Source organism: Pelodiscus sinensis, chromosome 22 (genome assembly GCF_052426305.1).
Source record: "Pelodiscus sinensis isolate ZL-2025 chromosome 22, ASM5242630v1, whole genome shotgun sequence".
Taxonomy (NCBI): domain Eukaryota; kingdom Metazoa; phylum Chordata; order Testudines; family Trionychidae; genus Pelodiscus; species Pelodiscus sinensis.
In genome coordinates this window covers 19,478,023-19,505,617 of record NC_143073.1, presented here as the reverse complement: position 1 = coordinate 19,505,617, position 27,595 = coordinate 19,478,023, and the positions used below count along the sequence as shown (strand labels likewise).

General features: G+C 51.3%; 1 protein-coding gene across 1 annotated transcript; it reads right to left on the bottom strand.

Annotated features, from left to right (window-relative positions):
* On the bottom strand, positions 1 to 27,526 carry LOC106731621 (IgGFc-binding protein-like). Its single transcript, XM_089772725.1, has 7 exons — positions 26,990 to 27,526; positions 26,100 to 26,658; positions 24,837 to 25,435; positions 17,175 to 17,739; positions 16,587 to 16,786; positions 1,544 to 1,936; positions 1 to 327 (listed from the first exon to the last, which is right to left on the bottom strand). The coding sequence occupies exons 1-7, from the start codon at positions 27,524 to 27,526 to the stop codon at positions 1 to 3; spliced, it is 3,180 nt and encodes a 1,059-aa protein (XP_089628851.1).
* Positions 27,527 to 27,595: the final 69 nt, after the last annotated feature.

Below are 27,595 nucleotides of genomic sequence, written 5' to 3'. Positions count from 1 at the left end.
TCAGACAAAAGAAGGGACCATGAAGAGATAACACACACACCTCGGTGGGCTGATGTCAGAGGTCCAGGCATTTCCGAATTCTGCATCATCCCGGGCTCTCTCTCCACTGGGCAGGACTTTATCATCCCTGCGGACGCCATTGAAGTTCCCACACATTCCACACAGCTGTTCTCGATACTCTGGGCCCACGCGGACAAACAAGGCATGGCGGCCATTAAACTGGATCTCCACGTTGGCGTCTGCTCTCAGAATCACCATGTTCCTCACCCTGGTGAGATTGGCCACGTGACCCAGCTGGGCTGGTATGAGGGTCTTTGTCCCATTAACCTGAAACAGGAAGGGAGGTGATCTGGAAGGGGGAGTACCTCCTGGGGAGGTAATAAAAACTATTCCCAAGGGTTACAGAGGGGCATTTCCACTGCAGCATTCCAGCGCTAAACCCACATGGAAGCTGCTGTGATGTCTGAGGAGACAAATCTATAACCTAGAGCTCCCCAAAGGACACAAGAAGAGGAGCACAGCACAGTTTGTGCACTGCATCTGTTTCCAGGACTGTAATCTCACAGTCCGAGCCCCACACTGGGCTAGCGAGTGTACAGTGGAAGCAACTCAGTCGGGGGCAGGGGAAGCAACGTCCCCTCAGTCTATCCCTGGCATCTCTCGGTGCAGTGTAGCTCGTCGTGCCATTGTGCTGGGTGCAATGCCCATGCAACACACACGTGCCTCAACCCATTTGTCTGCCCCACCCTCCCACCATGCTGAATCCCTCCTCCTTGCAGACAGCACACACGGGGGAGCATAGGGCCACCTCATGCTTTATAATTTATCAGAATTAAATGATGGCTCCAGAGGGACTGAGACCAACAAGGAGCAGGAGCCAAAGGCTGACAAGACTGGAGGAGACAGGTCGGTCCCAGCACATAGTTCGAGGGAGAGATGCTCCCAGGACAATTCCAACTGAAGTTCTGCTTCTCCTTGGACAAACGACCTTAACAAACACCACTCCCACCCTCTGCCTTGTAGTAGGGGAGGCACTAAAGGGGCTGGCCGCTATGGGGCTGGTGTGAGAGCTGGGTGGGCAGGGTTCAAGTTCTCTGACTGCCACAAGCTGTGTGACCTTGGGCAAGTCCGTTAAGACCAGATTTCCAGCAAGTGCATCAGCTCTAAAGAAGCAGAGAAACACTGCTGGGGTTTTCAGAAGCACCATGGTGTTTTTGATTAAAAACACTACTAGCATCCTTAGCCAACCTCAATATCTTGAAAATCCAGCCCTTGGTCTCTCTAGTGCTGATGCTGAAAGGCATGTATTGTGTCTAACTCTCACAGAGATCACAGAGGAGCTGGAAATATGTGCCTTGGTTTCCCCATGTGTGAAATGGGAATAATAGCACTGCCTTGCCTCAAAGGAGGCTTGGGAAGATAAAGGATTTCAAGAAGGTGAGGTGCTTGGATGCTATGGTGATGGGAGCCTGTGAGAGATGATAGTTGTGTCTGTTTCTTCTTTGTCCTTTCTACAAACAAAGGGTCAAAGAACTCAGCTCACCAGTACATCTTTGCCTCGCTCGAGAACAACATGGGAATTAAAATCACCAGTTTTGAGCCAAAGTTCTACTCGGTAAATGAAGGAGACCCAGGGATTCCGGAAATTCCTGTTCGCAGCCACCACGCGGAAGGAGAAGTCGAGGGAGGAGTTGCAGGTGTGGGAGATCTCGTAGGCGCACGTGCCCTGGAAATGTGCCACAGCCCCATCAAAAGTGAAGTAGTGAGGGTCCCCTGTCACCGTGCAGGTTGTCAGCTGGCTCTGACAGCCCAGCTTCCCATCCTTCACAGCACATCGCTGGCCAGGGTTGCAGCTGGCTGGGACACACCGGAAAGTGGAAGAGGAGTCACAGCTGCACCTTTGGGTGCAATCAGCGAGCCAGAGAAAATCTCCAACCTGGCATAAAGAGAGAGATTGAAAAAGGAGAAGAAGAAATGTCCTTTGACATAATCAAAACATTGTACTAACAAATGCATTACGAAAATCTGAGAAATGAGACACAAACTAGAAACTAGAATTTCATTAAGATTCATTTTATATTTATTCTGACCAACAGGGAGGAATTGGTAGCAAATGTGAAAGAAGGAAATTTGACTTAAAGTGACCATAAAATCAGGATAGATTTCATGCTCCTAAAGCAATGGTTTCAAATTGTGGTCCAACGCCCACTAAAGCTCCGCGACCATCTAGCAGGTGGGCTGCAGATTTGGGACCCACTCCCCCCACAGTGGGGAGCCTGGGCTTCTGCCCTGCACACACCCCTGGTGGGTTGGCGCACCAGCACTGACTTCCTGCTGCAGACCAGGGAGCCTCGCAAGCCAGATCCAGCTTGATGGCAAGGAAGTGGCTCCACACACTTCTGCTGCTCCTTCCACAACTGGAGGAATGGCAGCGCAGGAAACAACTCACTTGGAGGTTTTCTCTGCTGTTCCTATTGGCTGGAATCATGGCAAATGGGAGCAGTGGAAGGCAGTGCCTAGGAGTGGCAGAATCTCGGAGCCAGCAACCCTGCATCCTCCTCCCCCTCACACATACTCCTCCAGCCAAGACCCTCCATCCCCGCTCCACTCCTGTAGCCAACCTTCTGGCCCGACCCCCATCCTCAGCATGCTCCTGCACTCATTTTGTTTGTGAGTGAGGCTTTAGAGAGGGAGTTCTCCAGGTAGAGGAGAAGCAGATACAGGACTCTAGAGGGAAGTGTGTGTTGTGCTTGGGGCTTTCTTGCTGTGTGCTGTGCTTGTGTTTGTGAATGAGGCTTTTTTTTCCCCCTGTGTTTGAAAGTGAGGCTTTTTTTTCTCCACTTCCCCTTTTCCCTCCCCCTCTCCTTCATGGAGTATGTGCTGTGACTGGCAGGTGGAAACAGTTGGCTTCCAATTAAAGTTTGCATTCTAGAAGCCTCTGCTGATTGGCTGAGCCATGGTAGGGGGAGGGACTTTCAGGCAGTCCAGGGCTTTATTAAGCAGTGAGCAAGTGACCAAGGAGCTTGCGAACAGGTGAGTGCTAACAGGGAGCTTAGAGAGGGCGTTGGGAAGGGAAAGGGGAAAGGGAAAGGGATGAGGTTCTCTTGCCTTTCTTTTTAAATCCTTTCTCCAGGACAGCAGCAATGGATGGTGATGGGTCTGCTGCTGTTACCTGCACAGCATGTGCCATGTTTGTTTTCCTCCCAGAAGAAAGAACAGATTTCATCTGCACTAAGTGCAAGCTGGTCACCATTTTGGAAGAAAAAATTAGAGGACTGGAGACTCAAGTGTTGACCCTCTGCTCGATCAGAGAGGATGAATATTTCCCGATAGAAGGCAGCGTTTAATCCTGCAAGCACTGCAGGCGGAAGAGCCAGAGAGGGCAGTACAGGACCAGGAAGAGAACTGGCAGCATGTAACTTCTAGAAGGGGGAAAAGGCTATAGAGATAAGTAATCACTTTCAGGCTCTCTCCGCAGGCTCTGCAGTGGTGAATGTTTTGGAAGGGACCTCACAAGGAAGAAACCGCAAGGGAACACCATCTACTGGAAGACATGGGATGCGTAGTCCTAGGGATGGGTGTTCCACGACTCCCTCCCCCCCCAAAGAAAACGACGGGTGGTAGTGGTCGGGCACTCCTTCCTAAGAGGGACTGAGCCATCCATCTGCCGTCTGGACCTGGAATCTCAAGAGGTATGTTGCTTACTGGGAGTTTGAATTCAGGATGTGACTGAGAGGCTTACCAAACTGATCAAATCTTTGGATCGCTACCCCTTCCTGCTTCTCCACATGGGAACTAACTATACAGCCAAGAATGACCTTGAGCGGGTTACTGCGGATTATGTAGCGCTGGGAAGAAGGATCCAAGAATTCAGAGCGTAAGTGGTGTTCTCGTCCATCCTCCCTGTTGAAGGGAAAGGACTGGGCAGGGATCATCGAATTGAGGAACTAAATGTGTGGTTGCGCAGTGGTGTCACAAAGAGGGCTTTGGTTTCTTCTACCATGGGACTCTGTTTGCAAGCCTGCCTGCGAAGATGCTCCTTCCTCTCTTGATTATGTGGATCCCATCTCTTTCTAACAATCCTTGTGCCCGGAACAGGTATGTTGCAGGAAGGGGTAGCGATCCAAAGATTTGATCAGTTTGGTAAGCCTCTCAGTCACATCCTGAATTCAAACTCCCAGTAAGCAACATACCTGTTCCGGGCACAAGGATTGTTAGAAAGAGATGGGATCCACATAATCAAGAGAGGAAGGAGCATCTTCGCAGGCAGGCTTGCAAACCTAGTGAGGAGGGCTTAAAACTAGTTTCATTCAGGGAGGGTAACCAAAAACCTGAGGGGAGTGGGAAAGCTGGATACCAGGAAGAAATGCAAAGAGGAACGAGCAAGAAAGGAGAACCCCTGATTCGAATGGAGAAGATAGGGCAATCAACTGGTTATCTGAGGTGTTTGTACACTAATGCAAGAAGCCTGGGCAACAAACAGGAAGACCTGGAGGCCGAGGCCCTGGCCCAGTCCAAGAAACATGATTTAATTGGGATAACAGAGACTTGGTGGGGTGACTCGCATGACTGGAGTGCTGTCATGGAAGGGTATAGACGGATTGCTCTGAATTCCAGTATATAGAGGGAGAAAAACCTGTTGAGAGCCTATGGGCTAAGTTTAGAGGTGCAAACAACAGCAGTGATGTTGTGGTTGGTGTCTACTAGAGGCCACCGAATCAGGTGGATGAGGTAGATGAAGCCTTGTGACGGCGCGTTGGGGGTCCCCCGTCTCCTGCATCCCGAAATGGCACAAACAGACTGCACCAGCCGGTGGAATAGAGGAAGTTTATTGCCTCTCCAGGATACAGCACAGATGTAATCTGGTCACAGAGCTGGGCTAGGCTGCCTCAGGCCCCCTTGAGATGGGGGAGACTGGGTCCCTAAACTCCAGCCCCTTTCCCTAGGCTGTCTCCTCTATGCTCCCAGACAGCAACTAACCAACACTCTTCCAGCCCTTCCCCCCCCAGCCAGGGCAGCATTCCACCTTCCTTTGTTCCTCTCCATGGGTGGTGTCTGGCCATACTGGTTGAGAGATCCCTTTGGATAGTGACTCATCCTGTTTTGCTGGGTCATGGTACCCACGGCAGCAGTGGGGGTTACCCCAGAGCCAGCAGCATAGAAACCGAGCCAGGTTCCCTCACTACGTCACAGGCCTTCTTTGTTCAACTGAGAGAAGTTCCCAGATTGCAGGCCCTGGTTCTCATGGGGGACTTTACTCACCCTCACATCTGTTGGGAAACCAATACGTCAGTACACAGGCAATCCAGGAAGTTTTTGGAGAATGTTGGGGATAACTTCTTGGTACAAGTGCTGAAGGATCTGACCAGGGGCTCTGCACAGCTTGACCTTCTGCTCACAAACAGGGAGGAACTAATCGGTCAAGTAGAGGTGGGTGACAACCTGGGAAGCAGTGATCATGAGATGGTAGCTTTCAGGATCCTGACCAAAGGAAGAAAAGAGAGTAGTAAAATACATACCTTGGACTTCAGAAGAGCAGATTTTGACTCCCTCAGAGACCTGATGGGCAGAATCCCTTGGGATGCTAACATGAAGGGGAAAGGAGTCCAGGAGAGCTGGCAGTATTTTAAAGAAGCCTTATTGAAGGCACAGAAAGAAAACATCCCGACACGTAGCAAGAAAGGCAAACATGGTAAAAGATCAGATTGGCTTACAGGGGAAATCCTTGGTGAATTTAAGCACAAAAAGGAAGCTTACAAAAAGTGGAAATTTGGACAAATGACCAGGGAGGGGTTATGAAGAAGGCGAAAGCGTAATTGGAATAGCGACTGGCTAAGGATGTGAAGGATAACAAGAAAGGTTTCTACAAGCATGTTAACAAGAAGGTGATCAGAGAGGGCATGGGGCCCCTACTGGATGAAGGAGGTAACCTAGTGACAGATGATGTGGGGAAAGCTGAAGTACTCAATGCTTTCTTTGACTCTGTATTCAAGGACAAGGTAGCCTCCCGGACTAATGCGCTAAGTGACGCAAGATGAGATGAAGATGGACAGCCCGTGGTGGGTAAAGAACAGGTTAGGAACTATTTAGAAAAGCTAAACGTACACAAATCCATGGGTGTGAACTTAATGCATCTGAGGGTACTGAGGGAGTTGGCAAATGTCATTGAGGAGCCTTTGGCCATTATCTCTGAAAAGTCGTGAAGATTGGGAGAGATCCTGGATGATTGGAAAAAGGCAAATGTAGTGCCCATCTTCAAAAAAGGGAAGAAGGATGATCCAGGGAACTATAGATCGGATAGTCTTACCTTGGTTCCTGGAAAAATCATGGAAGGGATCCTCAAGGAATCTATTTTGAGGCACTTGGAAAAGAGGAAAGTGATCAGGAATAGTCAGCATGGATTCACAAAGGGCAAGTCGTGCCTGACCAATCTGATTAGCTTCTATGATGAGGTAACTGGCTCTGTGGACATGGGAAAGTCAGTGGATGTGATATACCTTGACTTTAGCAAGGCTTTTGATATGGTCCCCCACAATATTCTTGCCAGCAATTTAAGGGAATGTGGATTGGATAAATGGACGGTAAGATGGATAGAAAGCTGGCTAGAAGGCCGGGCCCAACGGGTAGTGTTCAACGGCTCGATGTCAGGATGGCGGTTGGTTTCTAGTGGAGTGCCCCAAGGTTCAGTTCTAGGACCAGTTTTGTTCAATATCTTTATTAATGATCTGGATGAGGGGATGGATTGCACCCTCAGCAAGTTTGCAGATGACACTAAGCTAGGGGGAAAGGTAGATACACTTGAGGGCAGAGATAGGGTCCAGAGTGACTTTAGACAAATTGGAGGCTTGGGCCACAAGAAATCTGATGAGGTAAAACAAGGACAAGTGCAGAATCCCGCACTTGGGACGGAAGAATCCCAAGCATTGTTACAGGCTGGTGACCAACCATTTAAGTAGTAGTTCTTCAGAAAAGGACGTGGGGGTTACAGTGGATGAGAAGCTGGATATGAAACAACAATGTGCCCTTGTAGCCAAGAAGGCTAATGGCATATTAGGTTTCATTAAGGGGAGCATTGCCAGCAGATTCAGAGATGTCATTGTTCCTCTTTGTTCGACTCTGGTGAGGTCACATCTGGAGTATTGTGTCCAGTTCCGGGGCCCCCTCTACAAAAATGATGTGGACGCATTGGAGAGGGTCCAGTGGAGGGCAACCAAAATGATTAGGGAGTTGGAGCATATGACCTATGAGGAAAGGCTGAGGGAGTTGAGTTTGTTTAGTTTGCAGAAGCGAAGAGTTGGGGGATTTGATAGCAGCCTTCAACTTCCTGAAGAGAGGTTCCAAAGAGGATGGAGAGAGGCTGTTCTCAGTAGTGACAGATGGCAGAACAGGGAACAATGGTCTCAAGTTGTGGTGGGAGAGGTCCAGGTTGGATATTAGGAAAAACTATTTCACTAAGGCCGTGTCCACACTCAGGGGTTCTTTCGAAAAAAGTAGCCTTTTTTCGAAAGAACTTCCCCTGCGTCCAGACTCAAGCCGCGTTCTTTCGAAATTAAATTGAAAGAACGCGGCTTTTCTTTCGACGGCGGTAAACCTCGTTTCACGAGGAAGAACGCCTTTTTCGAGGGAGATCCGTCGAAAGAACGTGAGTCTGGACGGGGGGAGCCCTTTCTTTCGAAATTATTGGCCTCCAGGAACAAGCCCTGGTGGACAATCTGGGCCATGGGTTGCACGTCTGTGGTTCCTGGCTGCAGCCATTCCTTAAAGGGACAGGCACCCTCACAGCCACTTGTTGCAGACAAGGAGCCAGAGCACACGGTGACCTTGCTGCAGCATGTCACAGCCCCAAGAGTGTCCTGGCCCTTCCTCCGAGCCTTCTGGGGACCCAGCCAAGGGCTCCAAGCGCCGGGCACCATCCTGGTCCGGCGCAGAGATAAAGAGCCTGCTGGAGCTGTGGGGAGAGGAGGAGGCCTTACAGGCCCTCAAAAGCCGGCGGCGAAACGCCGACATTTATGGCCGCATGGCTGAAGCCCTGGCCCAGAAGGGCCACTACCCCCGCACCCAGGACCAGGTGCACTCCAAAGTGAAGGAGCTGCGGCAGGGCTACGCCAAAGCCAGGGAGGAGAGCTCCCGTTCTGGGGCAGCCCCCCACTACTGCCCCTACTACTCAGAGCTGGCCCAGATCCTGGGTGGCAGTGCAGAAGCACGCACACCACGGAGTTTCGTGCAGTCCGGACTGGCAGACCCGGTGGTGGACGCTCCAGAGCGGGAGCTACAGCAGTCTGGAGACGGGGACATGGGCCCAGAGGAGGAGGACACCGAGGAGACGGCGACCCTCACTCTGGAGCCAGTCACCCAGACCTCTGAGGCCTCCCAGGCGTCATCTGGCGTGGGAGAGGAAGCAGCAGGTGAGTACAGTGAGTTTGTGTCACACCCGGGGGGGGGGGAGGTAGGTGGGTGGGTGCACAGTGGGTGATGCACAAGGGAAACCTGTCATGCTCAGGCTGATGCCCAGGTCTCTCACACACACACACACACACACACACACAGTGTGACCTTCAGAATGTCTGCTTCCCCTGTCTCAAGGGAGAGGGCATGCCCTTTTGGACAGCTGTTGCACACATGACTGATTGTGATAGAAATGTAGCCGTGTCACTCTGATCTGAGGAAGTGGGTCTGGCCCTGGAAAGCTCATCCCCTAATAAACCATCCTGTTAGTATTGTAAGTGCTACAGAGTCCAGTTTATAGGACTGATTGTGTCTTCTTCTTTTCCTCCACAGCCGGACCAGCCGTGGAAGAGGGCCGCAGCACCCCAGCCCCACCTCCATCTCCATCTCCACCTCGGAGACATGGGAGCCGCAGACACAGGCGTGTCTACGCCGACATCCTCCGGCAGCACGTCGAGGCTGTGCAGGAGCAGAACGCCATCCTGCTACAGAGGGCGGAGGCAGAGGAGCGGTGGCGTGATCGGCTCATGAATGAACTGGTCCTGCAGCGCACGGTGCTGTACGCCACCCTGAGGGAGGTCAGCGGCTTGCCTGCTGCTGTGCCTGGTCCTGCTCCTCCAGCACCCCATGACCCCACCCCACCAAACCCCCCTTCCACAACAGCAGCCCTTTCCCCCCTTGGACCTCCCTCTCCCCCAGCCCCCCCAGCTCCCAAACCCCTCTCTCCCCCTGGCCCTCCTCTCCCCCAGGCTTCCACGTCCCAAGAGCCCCCCAGCAGCCAGCCAACCGACAAGTGCATCACCCGATCCCGTAGCCGGGGAGCACCCCAAACACGAGGCCCAGCCAGGAAAGGGAAATCTGCCAAGCCCCGTTCAACCTGATCCCCTTCCCCCCTCCAGGTTTCCAGTCCCCTTCCCCCCTCCAGGTTTCAATCACCCCCATCACCCCACTTATTAAGCACAAACAAAGGGTTAAAGGAACTGTTTGTTTATTGTATATAGTTTGGCAACAACAAAAATGAAAATTTTTTTTGTAATTTTGCCACATTGTTTGATAATATGTACAAAATTATAAATAAGTAAAGAGAACATTTTATTTTGAAACACACCCTGGTGTAAGTGATGTGTCCAAACTGGGTCAGGAGATGGGTTGTGGAGGGAAGCTTCTATTGGGGGCCAGGGCCCAGTCCCCAGGCAGAAGCCCCTCAGTGCACTCAGTGGCCTCCACTGGAGAATTGCTCCCGGAGGGCCTCCCGGATGCCAACTGCAGACCGGTGAGCCTGGCGGATGGCAGCTGTCCGGGGCTGGACAAAGAGCCTCTCCTGGGCATCAGCAGCTCTCCCCCACCCTGGTAGGAAGGCCTCCCCTTTCCTCTCCACGAGGTTATGGAGGACGCAACACGCGGCCACCACCTCGGGGATGTTGGTCTCCCCCATGTCGAGGCGTGTAAGCAAGCACCGGAATCTGCCCTTTAAACGGCCAAACGCACATTCAACCTGGTTGCGAGCCCGGTTAAGGCGAGCATTAAACTGCTCCTTGCTCGCATCCAGCTGGCCGGTGTAGGGCTTCATCAGCCACGGCATCAGGGGATAGGCGGCATCAGCCACTATGCACACCGGCATGTGCACATCCCCAACCGCAAACTGGCGATGGGGGAAAAATGTTCCTGCCTGAAGCCTCCGGTACAGGTACGAGTTCCTGAAGATGCGGGCATCGTGTGCCCGGCCTGACCACCCAACACAAATGTCCGAAAACTGGCCACGATGGTCGACCAGGGCCTGGAGGACCATAGAAAAGTAGCCCTTTCGATTGATGAATTGGGCTGCTCGATGGGGCGGTGCACGGATGGCAATGTGTGTCCCATCGAGCGCTCCTCCACAATTGGGGAAGCCGAGGGCAGCAAAGCCGGCCATGACGCTGTCCAGATCTGGTAGACAGATGAGCCTGTTGAGCAGCTCCGAATTGATGGCCCTCACCACCTGCAGAACGAGACAGACAACAAAGTGTTAGAAGGGGTGCCTTATGTCTTAGGAGGAGAACCCACCGCCCACCTTCCCTCTCAAACAAACAGCCCGGGAATCCCCTCCTCAGAACCCCCCCCCCCCCCAATTCAGGGTGACTGGAGGAGCTCCCTCCCACTCTCACTCCCACTCCACTTGGCCCTTCCTGACAGTCTCCCTTCCCCCCACCCCAAACTGTGACTGTCCCCAGACAATGACTTACCTCCATCAAGACGTCCCCGACAGTAGATCTCCCCACTCCAAATTGGTGTCCCACGGAGCGGTAGCTGTCGGGGGTTGCCAGCTTCCAGAGGGCAATGGCGACCCTCTTTTCCAGGGGGATGGCGGGCCGCAGGTGGGTGTCTTGCCGTTGCAGAGCAGGGGCGAGCCAGGTACACAGCTCCTGGAAAGTGGTCTTTCTCATGCGGAAGTTCTGTAGCCAGTCTTGGTCATCCCAGATATCCATCACAAGCCGGTCCCACCAGTCAGAGCTGGTGTCAAACCTCCAAACACGCCTGTCCACGAAAAAGTTCGGAGGCAAGGGCAGTGTGGCTGCCGGACGGGGGAACCCCTCGTCCCTCTGGTCTGGGTCCAGCTCGGGAAGGAGCCTCATGATTGTCTCACGAAGATGCAGCAACAGCTGCAGTATGGTGGTGTGGGGCCCTCGCCTGCCCAGGGGCAGCTCTGGCTCCATGCCACAAATAAGGGTCTGCAAGCAGAAAAACCTCAAAAGAAAAAAGCTGCTGGGGTGTCCCAGGAAGCTGAGCACTCCAAAGCAGCACTGCAATGCCTTGCAAAATTCCTCAAGGGACAGCAAAGGCAGCTGCAGGAGCAGAGCAACGGGTGTTCAGGAGTGTCCCTCTCACCACGCGTCTCTGCAAAGGGCAGGCAGGCAGCACCCGGAAGGAAATGCTGCCCCCATGCCCTGGCAGAAGCAGTTCCGGGTGGCTTTCAATTTTGAAAGAGCGTCCGGCAGTCTGGACGCTCTTTTTCGAAATAGCGGATCGATCTTTCGATCCGCGCATTGTAGTCTAGACGCGCTCTTTCGAAAGAGCCTCTTTCGAAAGATGCTTTCGAAAGAGGCTCTTTCGAAAGAAGCCTGCAGTCTAGACACAGCCTAAGAGAGTGGTGAAGTACTGGAATGGGTTACCTAGGGAAGTAGTGGAGTCTCCATCCCTAGTGTTGTTTAAGTCTCGGCTTGACAAAGCCCTGGCTGGGTTGATTTAGTTGGGATTGGTCCTGCCTTGGGCGGAGTGCTGGACTTGATGACCTTCTGAGGTCTTTTCCAGCTCTGTTTCTATGATTCTGTGATCATGGCTGGTGGCCTACAGAAAGGTCTGCACTGGTTTGAGAACCACTGTTCTAGGGAAAGGAAGGTGAGCGGAGCAGAATAAGGAGAATGATCTTTAAAAAGCTCAGCAAACTGGTAGGTCAGGTCCCATAGGAAGAAAATCAAAGGAAAAATGTTGTTCAGTTCAGCTGGCAGTTTGTCAAGGGAACAATAATAAAGACATAATTTCAAATTATCCTGATTCGAGAGACAGCTAGGAAGAACAGTAACAGGCCAATACTGCTTCACTAGAAGATTTACCCAGTTCAATTTGGGTCCTTACTTCAAATATGTTTTGTTTTTCTTCGTTTAAATCATTACTCTGGGGTGGGGTTGGGGATGAGAGGTTCAGTGTGCAGGCTGCCCTGGGGAGAGAGGACAAAGCTTCTGACACCACAGCAGCTGGAGGCCAGGTGAGAAGCATCTCTCTATAGCCACTGCAGCACAGCTGAGGGACAGACAGACACACAAGCAGACACATTCTCTGTAATATATAGTAGGCAGCTAGCTGTTCCTTTCTCCACTCCAGCCCCCTGCTGGCCTAATGGGGTTATAGCTGTCCCAGTCCCCATCTCTGGCCCCTTATTGCTTCCCTCAGGTCATTCTGCAGTAAAATTGTCCCTCCTACCAGACCCCTCTCTTTCCTTTTTATGAAAAACAATTGAATTCCAGGCACATCCCATTGTCCTGGCTCAACCAAACCCTGACTTTGCTTTAAGTTATGATAAGAGGAAGCTGCATACCAAATTAGTATCAGAGGGGTAGCCATGTTAGTCTGAATCTGCAAAAGTGGCGAGGAGTCCTGTGGCACCTTATAGACTAACAGAAGTGTTGGAACATAAGCTTTTGTGGGCAAAGACCCACTTCATCAGATGACTGATGAAGTGGGTCTTTGCCCACAAAAGCTTATGCTCCAACACTTCTGTTAGTCTATAAGGTGCCACAGGACTCCTCACCACTTATACCAAATTAGGTTATCCTAGCTCTTACTGTTTAAGAGGAATTCTTGAACTCACAGATGGACAGACAGACACACATTTCTAAAATAAATGATAAGATTAGGAGCTTTTTTAGTTATTTGACAATCAGAAAGGAATCTTGTAAAAAGTGGAAACATGGACTGATTGCTAAGGAGCAGCACAAATGAATAGTATAAGCATTCAGGGACAAAATCAGAAAGGCCAAGCCCTGCCCTACACTACATAATTCTGTTGATGCAAGGCATCTTACATCAATGTAACTCTACTTGTTTACTCCAAAATTTCATTCACACCCACGTAACTCTCCTGCCCCTCCGTCTTAATACCTCCACTTCCATGCGAGGCATAGAATCAATGCTCATGTATTTGAGTTGACGCAGTGTCTGTATGGACATGGCATTGCTTACATTGACTGCTGCTGCTGGCTTTGAGAAGCCATTCCACAGTTCCCTGTGCTAACAGTTCAATCGGTGCAAGTGCTCCTGGTGAGGATATGCACCACAGATGGAAAAAGTAAAGCGTAGACATGCACAAGTGATGCAGTTACTGCAGTGATTGTATGCCCTGATCCAACTCCCTCGGCAGTGCCCAGACTGACCTGTTATACTACAAGTACCTAGAGGATGATAGTATATAAGGATAGCCAGCATGGATTTGTGAAGAATACATCATGCCAAACTAACCTAATGTCCTTCTTTGACAGGGTTACTGGCTTAGTAACCCTGGATGAGTGGGGAGAAGCAGTAGATGTGATTTATCTTGATTTTAGTCAGGTTTTTAACACAGTCCCACATGACATTCTCATATACAAACTGCAGTAATTGAAAATACTATTAGGTGGGAGCACAACTCGATAATACACCATACTCAAAGAGCTGTTTCAGTGATTCACTGTCAGACTGGGGGGCATACCCAGTAGTGTCCCTCCACAGAAGCAGAGAGTATGCTTATAAAATGTGCACGATATCAAGCTGGGAGCAGCTGCAAGCACTTTAATTAACAGGATTAGAAGTCAAAATGACCGTGACAAATTGGAGAAATAGTCTGAATTCAACAGGGCAAAATACTATAAAGACAAAATGCAAAGTACTTTGATTAGAAATCATAACTACAAAATTGGAAATAACTGGCTAGGTGGTAGTACCACTGAAAAGGATACTAGGGTTATTGTGGTTCACAAATTGCAGGAGTCAACAATGTGAGGCAATTACAAAAAAAGCTAATAACATTGTGAGGTTTATTAATAGGAGGGTTGTATGTTAGACATGGGAGATAACTGTCCCCCTATACTCAGCACCAGAGAGACCCCAGCTAGTGTACTGTCTGCAGTCCTGGGCAGCACACTTTAGAAAAAATGGGAACAAACTAGAGAGAGCTGAAAGGAAAGCAACAAAATTTGCAATAGGTTTAGAAAACCTAACCTGTGAGGAAAGATTTAAAAAAAAAAAAAAGAGCTCTGATTAGTCTTGAGAAATCTGAGCAGGAACCTGAGAAGTCTTCAAATATGTTAAAGGCTGCTAGAAAGAGGACACTTCGGCTATGTCTACACTTGCGGCTTCTTGCACAAGTATGGCCATTCTCGCGCAAGAATCTGCAGAGCGTCTACACTGCCCACCCGCTCTTGCGCAAGGAAATTTACAGTACGGTGTGGTAAGAGAGAGCTTCTTGTGCAAGAGCTACGCTCTTTTTTAATAGGTGTAAGCCCTCTTGTGCAGGAGCTCTTGTGCAAGAGGGCAGTGTGGACGCTAGGCGGGGATTTCTTGCGCGAGAAAGCCTTATGGCTAAAATGGCCGTCAGAGCTTTCTTGCGCAAGAAAGTGTCCACACTGCTCTTGCACAAAAGCACAGCACACACTTGGCAGCGTGGATGTTTTCTTACGCAAGACTTCTTGCACAAGAACCCTTGTGCAAGATGTTCTTGTGCAAGAAGCTGCGAGTGTAGACATAGCCTTAGGGTATGTCTAGACTACATCCCTCTGTCTACAGAGGGATGTAAATTTGACATACCAAAATTGCTAATGAAGCGGGGATTTAAATATCCCGCGCTTCATTGGAATAAAAATGGCCACCACTTTTTGCCGCCACGGCACTTTGCCGGCAAAAAGTGGCAGTCTAGATGGGGATCGGTCAACAAGGAAAGCCTTTTCCGACCGATCCTGTAAACCTCGTTGCGTATTTAAATCCCCACTTCATTAGCAATTTCGGTATGTCTAATCTAAATCCCTCTGGCGACAGATGGATGTAGTCTCGACATAACCCTTATAATTGTTCTCCATGTTCACTGAAGACTGGACAAGAAGCCCAGGCTTAATCTGCAGCAAGGGACATTAGGAAGAACATTTTATCTACCAGGGTGGTTAAGCACAGAAATAAGCTTCCAAGGGAGGTTGTGGAATCTCCCTCATTGGAGGTTTTTAAAAACAAGTTGGACAAATACCTGCCAGAGCTGGTCTAGGTTTACTTGGCCTGGCCTCGGGGGCTGGATTTGATGATGTCTCGAGGTCCCATGCTGCTCTCTGTTTCTATGATTTGTCATAACCTATAGCAAGTGCCAGCTCCAATCTGGTCCCCTCCATGCTCACAGCTCCTTCATTCATATCTGAATACAGCAGCCATGTTAACTTATTCCGCAGCTATTAAACTCCTCTGTCCCCATCTTCCCTCAGCCCTGCCTCTTCCCTGTGCATACTCCTTGACCTACAACACATCTGGGATTGCTTTTAAGTATGGGAAGGCTGCCCCATGGTACCTGGCTCTTAGGTCCCTAGCTGCAACAAATGGTACCGTTCATGCTTCTGAGAAAGACAGTTTTGGGGCTTCCCAGTGTACAAGTAGGTGTTTAATGTGGGGAAAACAATCGATCATCAGCATGGTTTTATTGTGCGGATTTATCATGTGGCAGGATTCCTCCTGCATGTAAGCACATCTGACCATAAAAACCACCACAAAGCCTCAGACCACTGGTCTCCCTAGCTCACTACCCTGTTGCTGATAGTGACCAATACCACGATTTAGGGAGAGAGTAGAGAACACAGTAGTTGAGTTCTGGAACAGGCTTCCAATGGAGGCTCTGGATAGAGATGTAAGCAACTAGTTGACCAGTGACTAGTGACTAGTTGACTAGTGACTCGACTAGTCGCTTCTCTGTCAGAAAGAGGCAGCAAGATGGGGGGTGGAGAGTGGGAGCCAGTGCTTGGGGGAGCTCGCTTAAAAGCCGGGCTCCCCCCCAGCACCATCTCTGTGGGGGAAGGGGACACAGGCAGAGACGTAGCAGGGGACTGGGTGCAAGCAATCTGATTCCCAGCTCACACCTGATCCCCCTGCCGCACTTGTGTTTTTTAAAAGTATTAAGAGCCACCAGACTCTTAATACATTAAAAAGGCTGTAATGCAGTGGGGTTAAAATTGACTAATCAATTAGCTGATTACATTTAACATCCCTTGTTCTGGAATCCCAATCACTGGAGATTTTTAAGAAGAGATTGGAAAACACGTCTCAGGGATTGTCTAAGGTCTGCTTGGTTCTGCTTCAGTGCAAGTGTCTGGGTTTGCTGATGTGTAATGGACTTTTCCAGCACTACCCATCTGTGATTAATATTCTGATCTCCCAGAAAGGAAGAGAAAACAAAACTAGATATAGACAAGTAAGTAAGATAGACAGATAAGATATATAGAGAAAAATTTTCATGGACAGATGATTCCAGTACTTTTCCATGGAACATACACCAGGGAAAAAGCAGATTCTTTAGTCCTTGATTACAGTAAATCAGGCTCCCTTATATTGTCTTCTCACTGTCCTGAGTTGCCAGATCTGCAAGAGAAGTGGAAACTCACCCCATAGTAGATTCCCTCATGCTCACAGCCACACTGCTCTGGCGGGACACACTGCTCCCGGCTTTGCAGGTACCCGTCATTGCAGAAACACCCTTCAGAGCACAGGGAGCTGCAGTGATGTTCAAGAAAGAAGCCTGCACACAGGTCCTGACAGGGACGCCCACAAAGCTTGTAGTGACTGTTTGCTGGACAGCGAGGATCTGTGAAAAGAATTGGGAGTGGAAAATGGGTATGAATCTTTGGCATGACTATATCTTACACTCCCACGGTTACTAGTAAGAACGTTAGCTTTGAGAAGTCTCACATGCCTCTGCAAAATACTAATGATGAACAGGAATGCCTAAGGTAGAAGGTTACATCGGTAGGTCAAATTCACCCTGGAATGAGAGGGACAACCTGGGACTGGTTGATCTTCTCCTTCTCTAGAAGACAATTCAGACCTTGTCTTTAATATGTCTACAAGCCTTTGTAGTTGGGGACTGGATTACAACAGAATTTGGGTTCCTGCTACAAATATTTATAGAATCTGATCACATAAGATCTGTGTGCCCACCAGCAGCACACAGTCCAATAGCAGAGCAGCCTTACCACAAAAAGCCTCGCTCCTCCAAGGGGAGATGGTGATGTTGGCTCTCTGGCAGGTGGCTGCGTATGTCTGAATGGACTCGCATAGGGCATTGCCAGCCCCTCCTGACACACACAGGTCAAAGATGCAATCAGACAGATAGGGGCCTGGCTCAACCTGGGAGTGGCAGGAGGAGAACGGCCCGTCAGGATCCTGGATCACCCAGCACTGGGACTTGGACTGCACCAGACTCTCCTCATCGTCACACACAGGGCAGGAATCGCGGCAGCCATCGTCACAGCCAGGGACAGCCTCCGACTTCCAGTCTGCAGCGAAGTGGAAGGCGTCCTTCCCTATGGAGCCGTTATGGGTCACAAAGTCGTCTTGAGCGGCTCCATTGAAGTTCCCACACAGGCCGCAGGTCTGGCCTCGGTACTCTGGGGGCAGGCTGACAAAGAGGCTGTGGGCCAGGTCGTAGCTCACGTTCAGCCCAGAGTCGGCTTGCACAACCGTATGAAACCCAGCCTGATAAACGAGGATTCCGCTTCTCTGGAGATGCACTGGAAGACTCAGAGTCACCCCGTTAACCTGAGTGAGGGAAAACAGCACCAAAGAGATCAACATAGGAAATTTCCTATTCATAGACAGGGACATTTTGAACATCTAGTCTGATCTCCAACAGGATCCAGGCCAGACAGCTTCCCTCAGCGGAGGGAATTATTCTTCTCTACCACATAAATGACACCAGCAAGCCCTATATCTTCTGGCTGAACTCCTGCATGTACTTTAGGAAGATATGAATCTTCTACCCAGCTGGGCCCACCACACCATGCCATGCCGTGCGCGGAGGGTACTCCAGCCCAACCGTGCTGTGGCATGCTGTACCACAGGTGAGGGGCTCAAGCACACCCCACTGCAGTGCAGCACGATGGGCTCTGCCCAGCCTAGCCAGACCAGCCCTCGCCCGTGGGACAGTGGGTCTCAGCCCAGCCTGGCCAGACCCATGGCACTGCGCCATGCTCCGCACACAGCATGATTTGGTGGGCTCAGCCAGGCTTGGCTGGAGCAGCCTATGGCACAACAGGACACATCACGGCCCAGCCATGCTGTGGGCAGGGGGCCACTCCAGCTTGACTGGACTGAAGCAGGCCTCTGCTCACAGCTCAGTGCAGTGAATCAATTAATCAGTTAAACACAGAGGCTGCGTCTAGACTCGCATGATTTTGCGCAAATACTTTTAATGGAAAAGTTTTTCCATTAAAAGTATTTGTGCAAGACAGCATCTATACTGGCATGTGCCTTTGCACAAGAAAGCTCCGATGGCCATTTTAGCCCAAGAAATTAACATTGCTGTCTACACTGGCCCTCCTGTGCAAGAATACTTGTGCAAGAGGGCTTATCCCTGAGTGGGAGCGTCAGAGTATTTGCGCAAGAACCACTGATTTTGTACATTACAAAGTCAGTGTTCTTGCGCAAATACTCGCAGCCAGTGTAGACAGATGGCAAGATTTTGCACAAAAGTGGCCGCTTTTGCGCAAATCATGCCAGTCTAGACACAGCCAGAGTTTAACAGATTAATATTTTAAACGGGATTTTATATCCCTAGTTATAAAAAGAACAGCAATCAATTGTTCTTCATGTCCTCTAATTTGGGTAAGACAATTCCCAATTTGCTTAATTTGCAGCAAGGAAAACTCCAAATTAAACATTAGGGATAAAATCTAATTCTAAGAATATTTAAGCCCTGGAACAGGTCACCTAGGGAGGTTGTGGAATCCCCGTCATTGTATGTTATTAACCAAATTAGAGAAACACCTGTCAGTGATGATCTAGGTATACATAGTCCTTCCTCAATGTGGGGGGGATGGACTAGATGACTTTTTCAGTTCCCATTCAGCTCCAGGTTTCTGTGAAACAGATTGAGCTTACTCCATCTCCTCCATGACAATACTAGACCATTAGGGATTGTATGTCTGGGGACTGTTTGAGGCTGTTCAAAGATGATCTAGGGAACAAAAGGCTCAGTCCTCCTTGTGATCACTGTCCTCCTATGGGAGTAGCACTGATCTGGGAGAGAAAGCTTTAAAAGCCAAATGCTAAGTGACCAGGGGGAGCTGGTCAACAGATTGTAATATAATCACAGTGGTTAGGAAAGGTTGCATTGCCTGTGCCAACATTGCTCGCTCCTTCACCTACGGTACACTAAGACAAAGACTCTGATAAAAAATACCTCTATCCAGGTCCTGGGGTGGATTTGGTAACTCACACTCCTGGGTGAAGTGTTCCATCCCATGTAGTGGAACTAAGACCACTTAGAGAAAAATGAGTCTGCTCTATAGCCTTAGCTAATGGCTATGTGGCTATTAGCTCAGGCAGTAGTTCTTGCATTTAGTTCCACAGGTCCCAGACTCAGTCCTGCCTGCTAATGACCAGGAGCTGTTGGTGTTTTAATTGCAGAGACTATGGCCTGCATTTTCCATTCTCAGAGAGCCAGGCAGGAGGGACCAGCCAGTGTGACAGGTGTCTGCTGGTGGAATCTCTCTGGAAGCAGGTGGGAGAGCTGCTAGGAGGAGATGGCTAGGCTGAGGAGCATCCATGCTCCTGAGGAATTACTTGAGAGCATTCATAGTGAGACATCCAAGGCTGAGGAAGCTATCCAGCTAAAGAGACCTGCTATCATGCCACCAAGATATGACTCAGTCAGAGGGAGGACACTGAATGCTGGTTACTCCTGGCAGCAGTCATACTCCACCCCTACTTCCAATCCAGCCACCATAGTGATGAAGAACCATTATGCTACCTTGACAGTGAGCTATGAGGAATCATCCCCAAAAGGTGGAGGAGGAGAAGCCAAGTAGCCTCAAGGCCAGGCGGATCACAGACACCACACCCAGAAGGAAATGTAGGAAAGTGGTGGCTGGTGACTCTCTTCTGAGGGGGACAGAGGCACCTATCATCACTCTGACCTGGCATCCCAGGAGCTATGCTGCCTGCCAGAGTCCTGAATCCAAGAAATTACAGAGGGATTGTTAAGAATCGTCCAGAGCCTCTGACTACTACCTCATGCCACTCATCCATGTGGACACTGAAGATACTGTGAGGTATGGCCAGGAGCAAATCAGATGTGACTGCAAGGCTCGAGTGCTACGTCTATTCTGCCAGTTTTTGTGGCAGAAAATATGCTAATGAGGGGCTCATTTGCATGAGTCACGATCTCATGTGCATATTTTCTGCCAATCCGTTTTTGCTATATAGATTTTTGCGCAAAACCAAGCAGCATGGACATTTCCTTTTTGCGCAAGAGCCTTATGCCTCAAAAAAAAAAAAGCGGTGGCCGCCATTATGCAAATGAAACATGGGAAATTCAAATCCCAGCTTCATTTGCAATATCGACGTGCCTAATTTACATCCATTTATTGAAAAAGGAATGAAGTCTAGACACAGCCTGAACTAGATAACCTCTCAAGATCTCTCCCAGTCCTATGATTTTACAAGTAGTGTACCCATTTTACAAGTATAGTAGCCCAGTGCCTGTGACTCTGTAATGCTGAAATGCTGGCTGTTCCCTCTGTTGCCTCCCGCCATGGCACTCGGCTGACTTCTGCGCGGGGGAGCAAGCGGTGCAAAGGGCCGTTTGGGCGCTGCGGTTCCCATGCAGCACCCCCATGCAGGACGCTTGTGCTGCTTGCTCTCCCACGGCGGCCAGGCTGAGCGGCACAGAAGTCAGCCGAGCGCCACGGCGGAAGGGGAAGTGGGGAGGGGCAGTGACGTACATGGCCAGGGGGCGGGGCCTGGCCGTGTAAGTCACTGTCCCACCCCTCTTCGCCTCTCACCATGGCGCTCAGCTGACTTCTGCGCCACTCAGCTGGGCCGCCGCAGGGGAGCCCAAACGGCTGCTTCCACCACTTGCTCCCCAGCGGCGGCCTGGCTGAGCTATGCAGAAGTCAGCTGAGTGCCACGGCGGGAGGCGAAGGAGGGTGGGGTGGTGACGTGTGGTTTGACAGTGGCTCCAGGCCCCACCCCCTGGCCATGAATGTCACTGCCTCGCCCTCCTTCATCTCCCGCCGTGGTGCTCGGCTGACTTCTGTGCCACTCAACTGGGCCGCCGCGCAGGAGCAGGAGGCGCAAGCAGCTGTTTGGGCTCCGTACTCCCCATGCAGCATGGGGTGCACAGAGCCCAAATGGCCACTTTCGCTGCTTGCTCCTGCAGGGGGAGCATGGAGCCTAAACGGCCATTTGGGCTCTGTGGTCCCCTGAATGAGAGGCAGGAGGGGGAGGAGAAGAGAAAGAGAGACAGAGAGAGAGGCAGGAGGTGGAGGAGAGCTGAGAGAGAGAGGGGGAGGCAGTCGGAGGAGGAGAGAGAGAGAGAGAGTCAGACGTGGAGAGAGATCCAAAAATCCTGTCTTATGATGGGCTATTGGTTAGTCATATATATAGTAGCCCAATGTCTGTGACTCTGTAATGCTGTAGCATTACGAGTTGCCTCTGGGGGATGCTGTTGCTTCCCGCCATGGTGCTCGGCTGACTTCTGCGCCACTCAGCCAGGCCGCCGCGGGGGAGCAAGCAGCACAAGTGGCAATTTGGGCCCCATGGTCCCCATGCAGATGCTGCATGGGGACCGCAGCGCCCAGCTGTGTATGTCACCGCCCCGCCCCCCTTCACCTCCCACCATAGCGCTCCGCTGCATTCTGCACCACTCAGCCGGGCCGCTGCGGGGGGGGGGGGGGCGGCTGGCAGGAAGCAAATCCAGTTGGGGGTGGGGGTCGGAGGCTGCGGGGCTGGCTGGCGGGTAGCAAAGCTGGTCGGGGGTGGGAGTCGGGGGCAGTGAGGCTGGCCGTGGGAGATCGGGAGGAGGAACTGGCTGGCAGGGGGTGGGGAGAGGGAATCGACCAGCGGGGAGCCAGACTCACCCGGGCACATGCAGATCCCAGGGTACTGCCTGCCCCGCTCATGGTCCCAGTGAGCAAGTCCAGCTGCGGCTCCAGCACGCGCCGGAACAGCCCTCAGGAGCAGGGACAGAGCTTCCCCTGCTTCCCAGAGGCAGCTAGAGGCTCCCAGTGCCTATCGCGCCCCCCCTCCCAGCCACTCCCCCGCCCCCGCCAGGCTTCCATCTGGCACCCAGCCAGAGAACCAGGAAACACCTGACATTGTACATGTCCAGTATTTTCTGATTTTTTTTCCTGGACAGAGGGCCCGAAAACTGGACTGTCCGGTAGAAAACCGGACACCTGGCAACCATATACGTCACCTCCCTGCCCCATCTCGCCTCCCACCGTGGTGCTCGGCTAAGTTCTGTGCCACTAAGCCAGGCAGCTGGAGGGGAGCCCAAACAGCCGCTTGCTCCGCTTGCTCCCCCACTGCGACCCGGCTGAGCGGTGCAGAACTCAGCCGAGCGCCACAGCAGGAGGCAAAGGGGGGGGCAGAGTGATGATACGCGGCGTGACAGCGGCTCCAGGCCCAACCCCTGCACGTGAACTTCACCACCCCGACCTCCTTTCCGAGCAACACGGCGGGAGGAGAAGGGGGCGGGGACATACATGCCCAGGGGGCAGGGCCTGGACGAGTGTGCATCCCCGACAGAGACAGAGGAGAGCTGAGTTAGAGGCAGGAGGGGAGAAGAGAAAGAGAGAGACGGAGTGGGGCGAGAGTGAGAGGCAGGAGGAAGAAGAGAAGAGAAAGGGAGGGTATGTCTACACTACAGCACTATTTTGAATTAACTTATTTTGAATAAGCTAATTCAAAATAATGCATCTAGACACAAAAACTAATTCAAAATAGCGTTTTTCTAATTCAAAATAGCGCGTCCACATTGAGTGGACCCTGAATTGAAGGTAAAGCTGGCCAGAACCAGTGCCGGCAGGGCATCAGGGTCAGACTTAGTGTGGGGGGCTGCTGCCTCAGGCTAGCCGAGGTCTGTGCTTTAAGGGATCCTACCCTGCCCCCCAATACCAGACAGACAGTTCTCAGGGTTCCCTGCTTGTTTGTCTACCTCGCTGAGGGACCGCAAAGCATTTGTTTCTCAGAGTGAACTTCTTGCCCTCACTCAGGACAACATGGCACTCTGCAACATGGAACCAGACCCACCCCTGGGCATGCTGGTGCATCTTGTGGGGTCATTGCCATCAGCCTGGCTGCACTTGCTGCAGGCTGCCATCCGGGAGGTCCATCAGGGGGTTGTCAGGATCCAGGAGGCCCTGCGGGAGAGCGTCCACCCCGAGGAGACCTCAGCGCCACCCTGGTCTTCTCCACTGGGGGCTCGTGCTCCATTCCTCCCCCACGTCCTTCCACTTACCTGTCCCTAGCCCCTCTTCCTGATGTCAAACAAAAGACATATGTTCAAAAAAAGAAACTGGGTTTATTGAACAAAACTGGGGGGGGGGGGATGAACCTCTAGGGAGACTGGGAAAAGGAGGTGGGAGAGGGGAAGAGAAAAGGTGGGAGCGGAGAAGGAGAAACCTGGGCGGAGGGAGCTGGAAGGGGGAAGCAAGAGGAAGAAGGGGGAGGGGAAGCTCAGGGCTCAAGGTTGGGGGTCTCACCGGACCAACTTGACTTTCATGCTAACCTGCTCCTGGGTTCACATGTGGCCTTTGGTGGCCAGGCTGGCAGCTATCCTGCCATACATGGCCAGGTTCCTCTGTCTAGTGCGGAGATCATGAATGTTGGGGGCATCCCCCCCCAAACCTGAATAAGGTCCATGATCTCCACCCTGGACCAGGAAGACGCCCGCCTTTTCCAGCCCCTGTCAGGCTCCTGGGAGCTGGCAGACTGCTCCTGGGGAGCGGTGGAGGGCTGGCTGCAAGTGGCTTACTGGCTCATGTTTTGGGGCCTCTGGGTCAGGGGCCCCAGTGGCCACTGCTGGCTCTGAGCTGGCAGGCTTGGAGCTGGCACAGGCACTGTGGCCAGGGTCTACCCCTTTAATGGCTCTAGGGCTGGGGAGAGGAGAGTAAGTTTTCCTGGTTGTGCCCAGAGTGGCCACCAGGGCTCCCTGGGAAGGGCTGGTGGGCCCCTATTTCGAATTAAGTTTCTACATAGCACTTAGCTGTGTAGCTATTTCTAATTTGGCATTACTCCTCATAGAATGAAATTTACCAAATTCGAATTAAGAGCTCCGCATGAATAGACGCTATTCAACTTTGCAGTGTAGACATACCCAGAGAGTGAGAGGCAGGTGGGGAAGAAGAGAAAGAGAGAGACAGAGAGAGAGGCAGGAGGCAGAGGAGAGCTGAGGGAGAGAGGGGTTAGGCAGAAGGAGGAGGAGAGAGAGAGAGACAGACATAGAGGAGAGACCCATAAATCCCATTTTATGACGGGCTATTAGCTAGTCATATATGTAGTAGCCCAATGTCTGTGACTCTGTAACACTGAAATGCTGGCTGTTCCCTCTGGGTGGCACTGTTGCCTCCCATCATGGCACTCGGCTGACTTCTGCGCCGCTCAGCTGGGCCGCTGCATGGGAGCAAGCGACACATGGGGTCCACGCTCTCCATGCAGCATTTCATTTGCACAGTCATTGCCGGCAAAGCTGGCAGTGTAGACTGTCCACCTAATCGAGGATTTTAGTTGTAGCCACCTTTAAAGTGGACTAGTAGAGAACAAGGATTGGTTTATTGGGGAAGGTAGAAAATAATCTGGGAAATATTTTTCCGGTGTAAGATCTTTGAGTCAATACTTTCCCAGGGAATTACCTGGACTGTCCCATGCTGACCCCTCTGCAGGTGGATCTCAACTCCGCTCACAAGGACAAACACCTCCGACGTCACAGCCACAGGGACATGGGGCAGGTTTTCATTCTTCACTTCCACTCTGAAGAAGGGCAAGGACTTTGATGCCGCACACAGTTCAGCAAAGACATATCTGCAGGTGCCCTGGAAGTCGTAGCGCTTGCCGTCAAACGTAGTGTAGTGGGGCAGCCCAGACGCCCAGCAGATGCCGTTGGTTCTCTCGTGGCAGCCATAAACCCCCCGGCGAGTGCCACAGGATTCCCCGGGAGCACAGGCAGCGCTGGAGCACTGGACAGCGTGGGAGGAGCCATTGCACCTGCACAATCTCTGGCAATTTTCTCCTTCCCAGAAGCTTTCCCCCGCCAGGTGATATCTGCCATTGTGGGTGCAGCCGCACTGCTCCCGAGGCACGCAGTCAGTGCCACTCAGCACAAAGCCAGGGTCACACTGGCACCCTTCTTGGCATGCAGTCCGGCAGCGGGAGGGCACAGCTGGGTGGGCACAAGAGGCCGGGCAGGAAGGTCCACAGAGCTCATAGTGGCTGTTGGGGGGGCAGATTAACTCTGAAAGGGACATAAAAAGGATTGTTAAATCCCAAAGGAGTGTTCCAGGGAGTCCCTACCAGGCAGTAAACCCCAGAGAGGGAATGAAAATAGGGATAATATGATAGAACATGAAAAGGGATGGTTGTGTGAAAAAATATTTTCATGTTGGTTGGCATTTTGAGAGGTACCTGAGCAACTTATAGTATGAATCCCAGTGGGATTTGTGCTCCTAAATCCCAAGAGCACTTGTCAAAATTCTACCCATTAGAACTGGCAGTTTTGCATCTAAGATGAACATTTCTCGCACTCATTTTCATTTTATTAATTTCAAACTAGATCTGATATTGGAGCTCTATTGAGAAACTAATGACTCCTGTGTTTTACCAGCTTTGTAGTGCTGGCTCATAGCTTGGTAGGACATTTTGAGAGACTGACATTTGAAAGCAGGAAGAATAAAAGTCGACACTGTATCAGAAAAGCTAATTTGTTCTGAAGAACGAAAACTGGGAACAAAGAAATAAATGATCTGTCCTCATCATCTAAAGATTTTTATACTGATCTTTGAAAGGAAAGCATCAGAATGTAGGAACAGGAAAAGCCGGCCCTGACCAATGTGACTCAGGCTAATGTCTGAGCTGTTCAATAAGAGAGGAAGAGCATGTGTCTGGAACCATCTGCTTACCACATGCAGCCTGCTGTCTCCATGGCTTAATGGCAATGCTCCGACTTTGACACTGCTGAGCATAACTGCGAAGCACTTGACACAGAGTCTCGTGGATTCCCTGAGTTGCACACATATCCTGCATGCAGTTCTTCATGTGAACATGAGCATCAGCTGGTTTGTTACACACTTTAAAAGGCCCAGCAGAGTCTGCGATGATCCTGCAATAGGTCTGGGATCTGTACTGGGCTCGTTCATTACAATGGGCGGGGAGCCCAACGGCTGTGCAGTGAAAATGGGAATTGGCAACCCTCCAGCTGTTGCCAAAGGTGGCAGGGTCATGGACCACAGAACCATTCGGAGTTCGAAAATCATCACTCCAGTTCCCATTGAAGTCTCCACCAAGTCCACAGAGGAACCCAGAATAGGCCTCAGAAACAGAAACCGACACAGAGTCGAACCAGTCATAGGATACAGAGAGGCCAAAATCTGTCTGAACCACAGAGGACGAGCCACTGAAATAGGCATACACTTTACCTGAAGCAAGCACCAAGGGAAGATTGACCAGGGATCCATTCACCTATGGGGAAAATGAGACAAGAAGAAATCTTAAAGAACAGGATGTGTGTCTGGCCTGGGAAAACTGGCATTCCCCATGTTATGAGGAGACTATAGCATGAATGTACAAGTTTTACACTATCGTCCCCCTCCTCAAGGGCAGGAAGGGTCATGCCTATACTTGGAGAAGGGGGAGAAGTCAGAGAATACAGCACTCCAGCTTGTACTTGACTTTGTAGCATCCCTTCAGGATAGCTGCATCCACTCTGATTTAGAGTGCCCTTGTGGCTCTTTCCAAGTTACTTGCTGGGGAAAAAAGCAAAATGTAAGAGAAGCCATGGAAATGCTCTCACCTGCACCTGGCCGTACTGTCCCGTGGCCATAGCAATACGCTCCCCGTAGACATCCAGCTCCACCAGGCGTGTCCAGGACACCGCGATGGAGCCTCTGTGCTCATTCTCTACTCTGACGGCAAAGTCCGGGAGGCTCCCGGGGGGCCCACAGAACTTGCTCAGGGTGTATTTGCAAACTCCTTGGTAATCAAACATGACTCCGTCGAACGTGGTGTAGTGGATGTGGCCAAACACCCTGCAGGTGCCAAACGTCACAGGGTAGCAGCCTCGGACGCCATCCACAACTCTGCACGTCTCCAGAGCCCCGCAGGCATGATCCTGGCACTGCATGGGCTGGGCTGGCTGGCGGCAGCTGCATTTCCTGCTGCAGGTGTCTGTCAAGATCACCTCCTCTCCCAGCTGGTGATACCGACCCTCCAGCGTGCAGCCGCACTGACTCAGGGACACGCATGTGGCTGCACTGAGAATGTAGCCTTTGTCACAAACACAGCCCGCTCTGCACGGCTGGGGGCAGTACAGGGGGGCCGTGGAATCCATGCAGCTGGCAGGACAGGCACTGGTACAGGGTTCATAATGGCTGTTCTCTGCACAAGTGACCCCTAGACT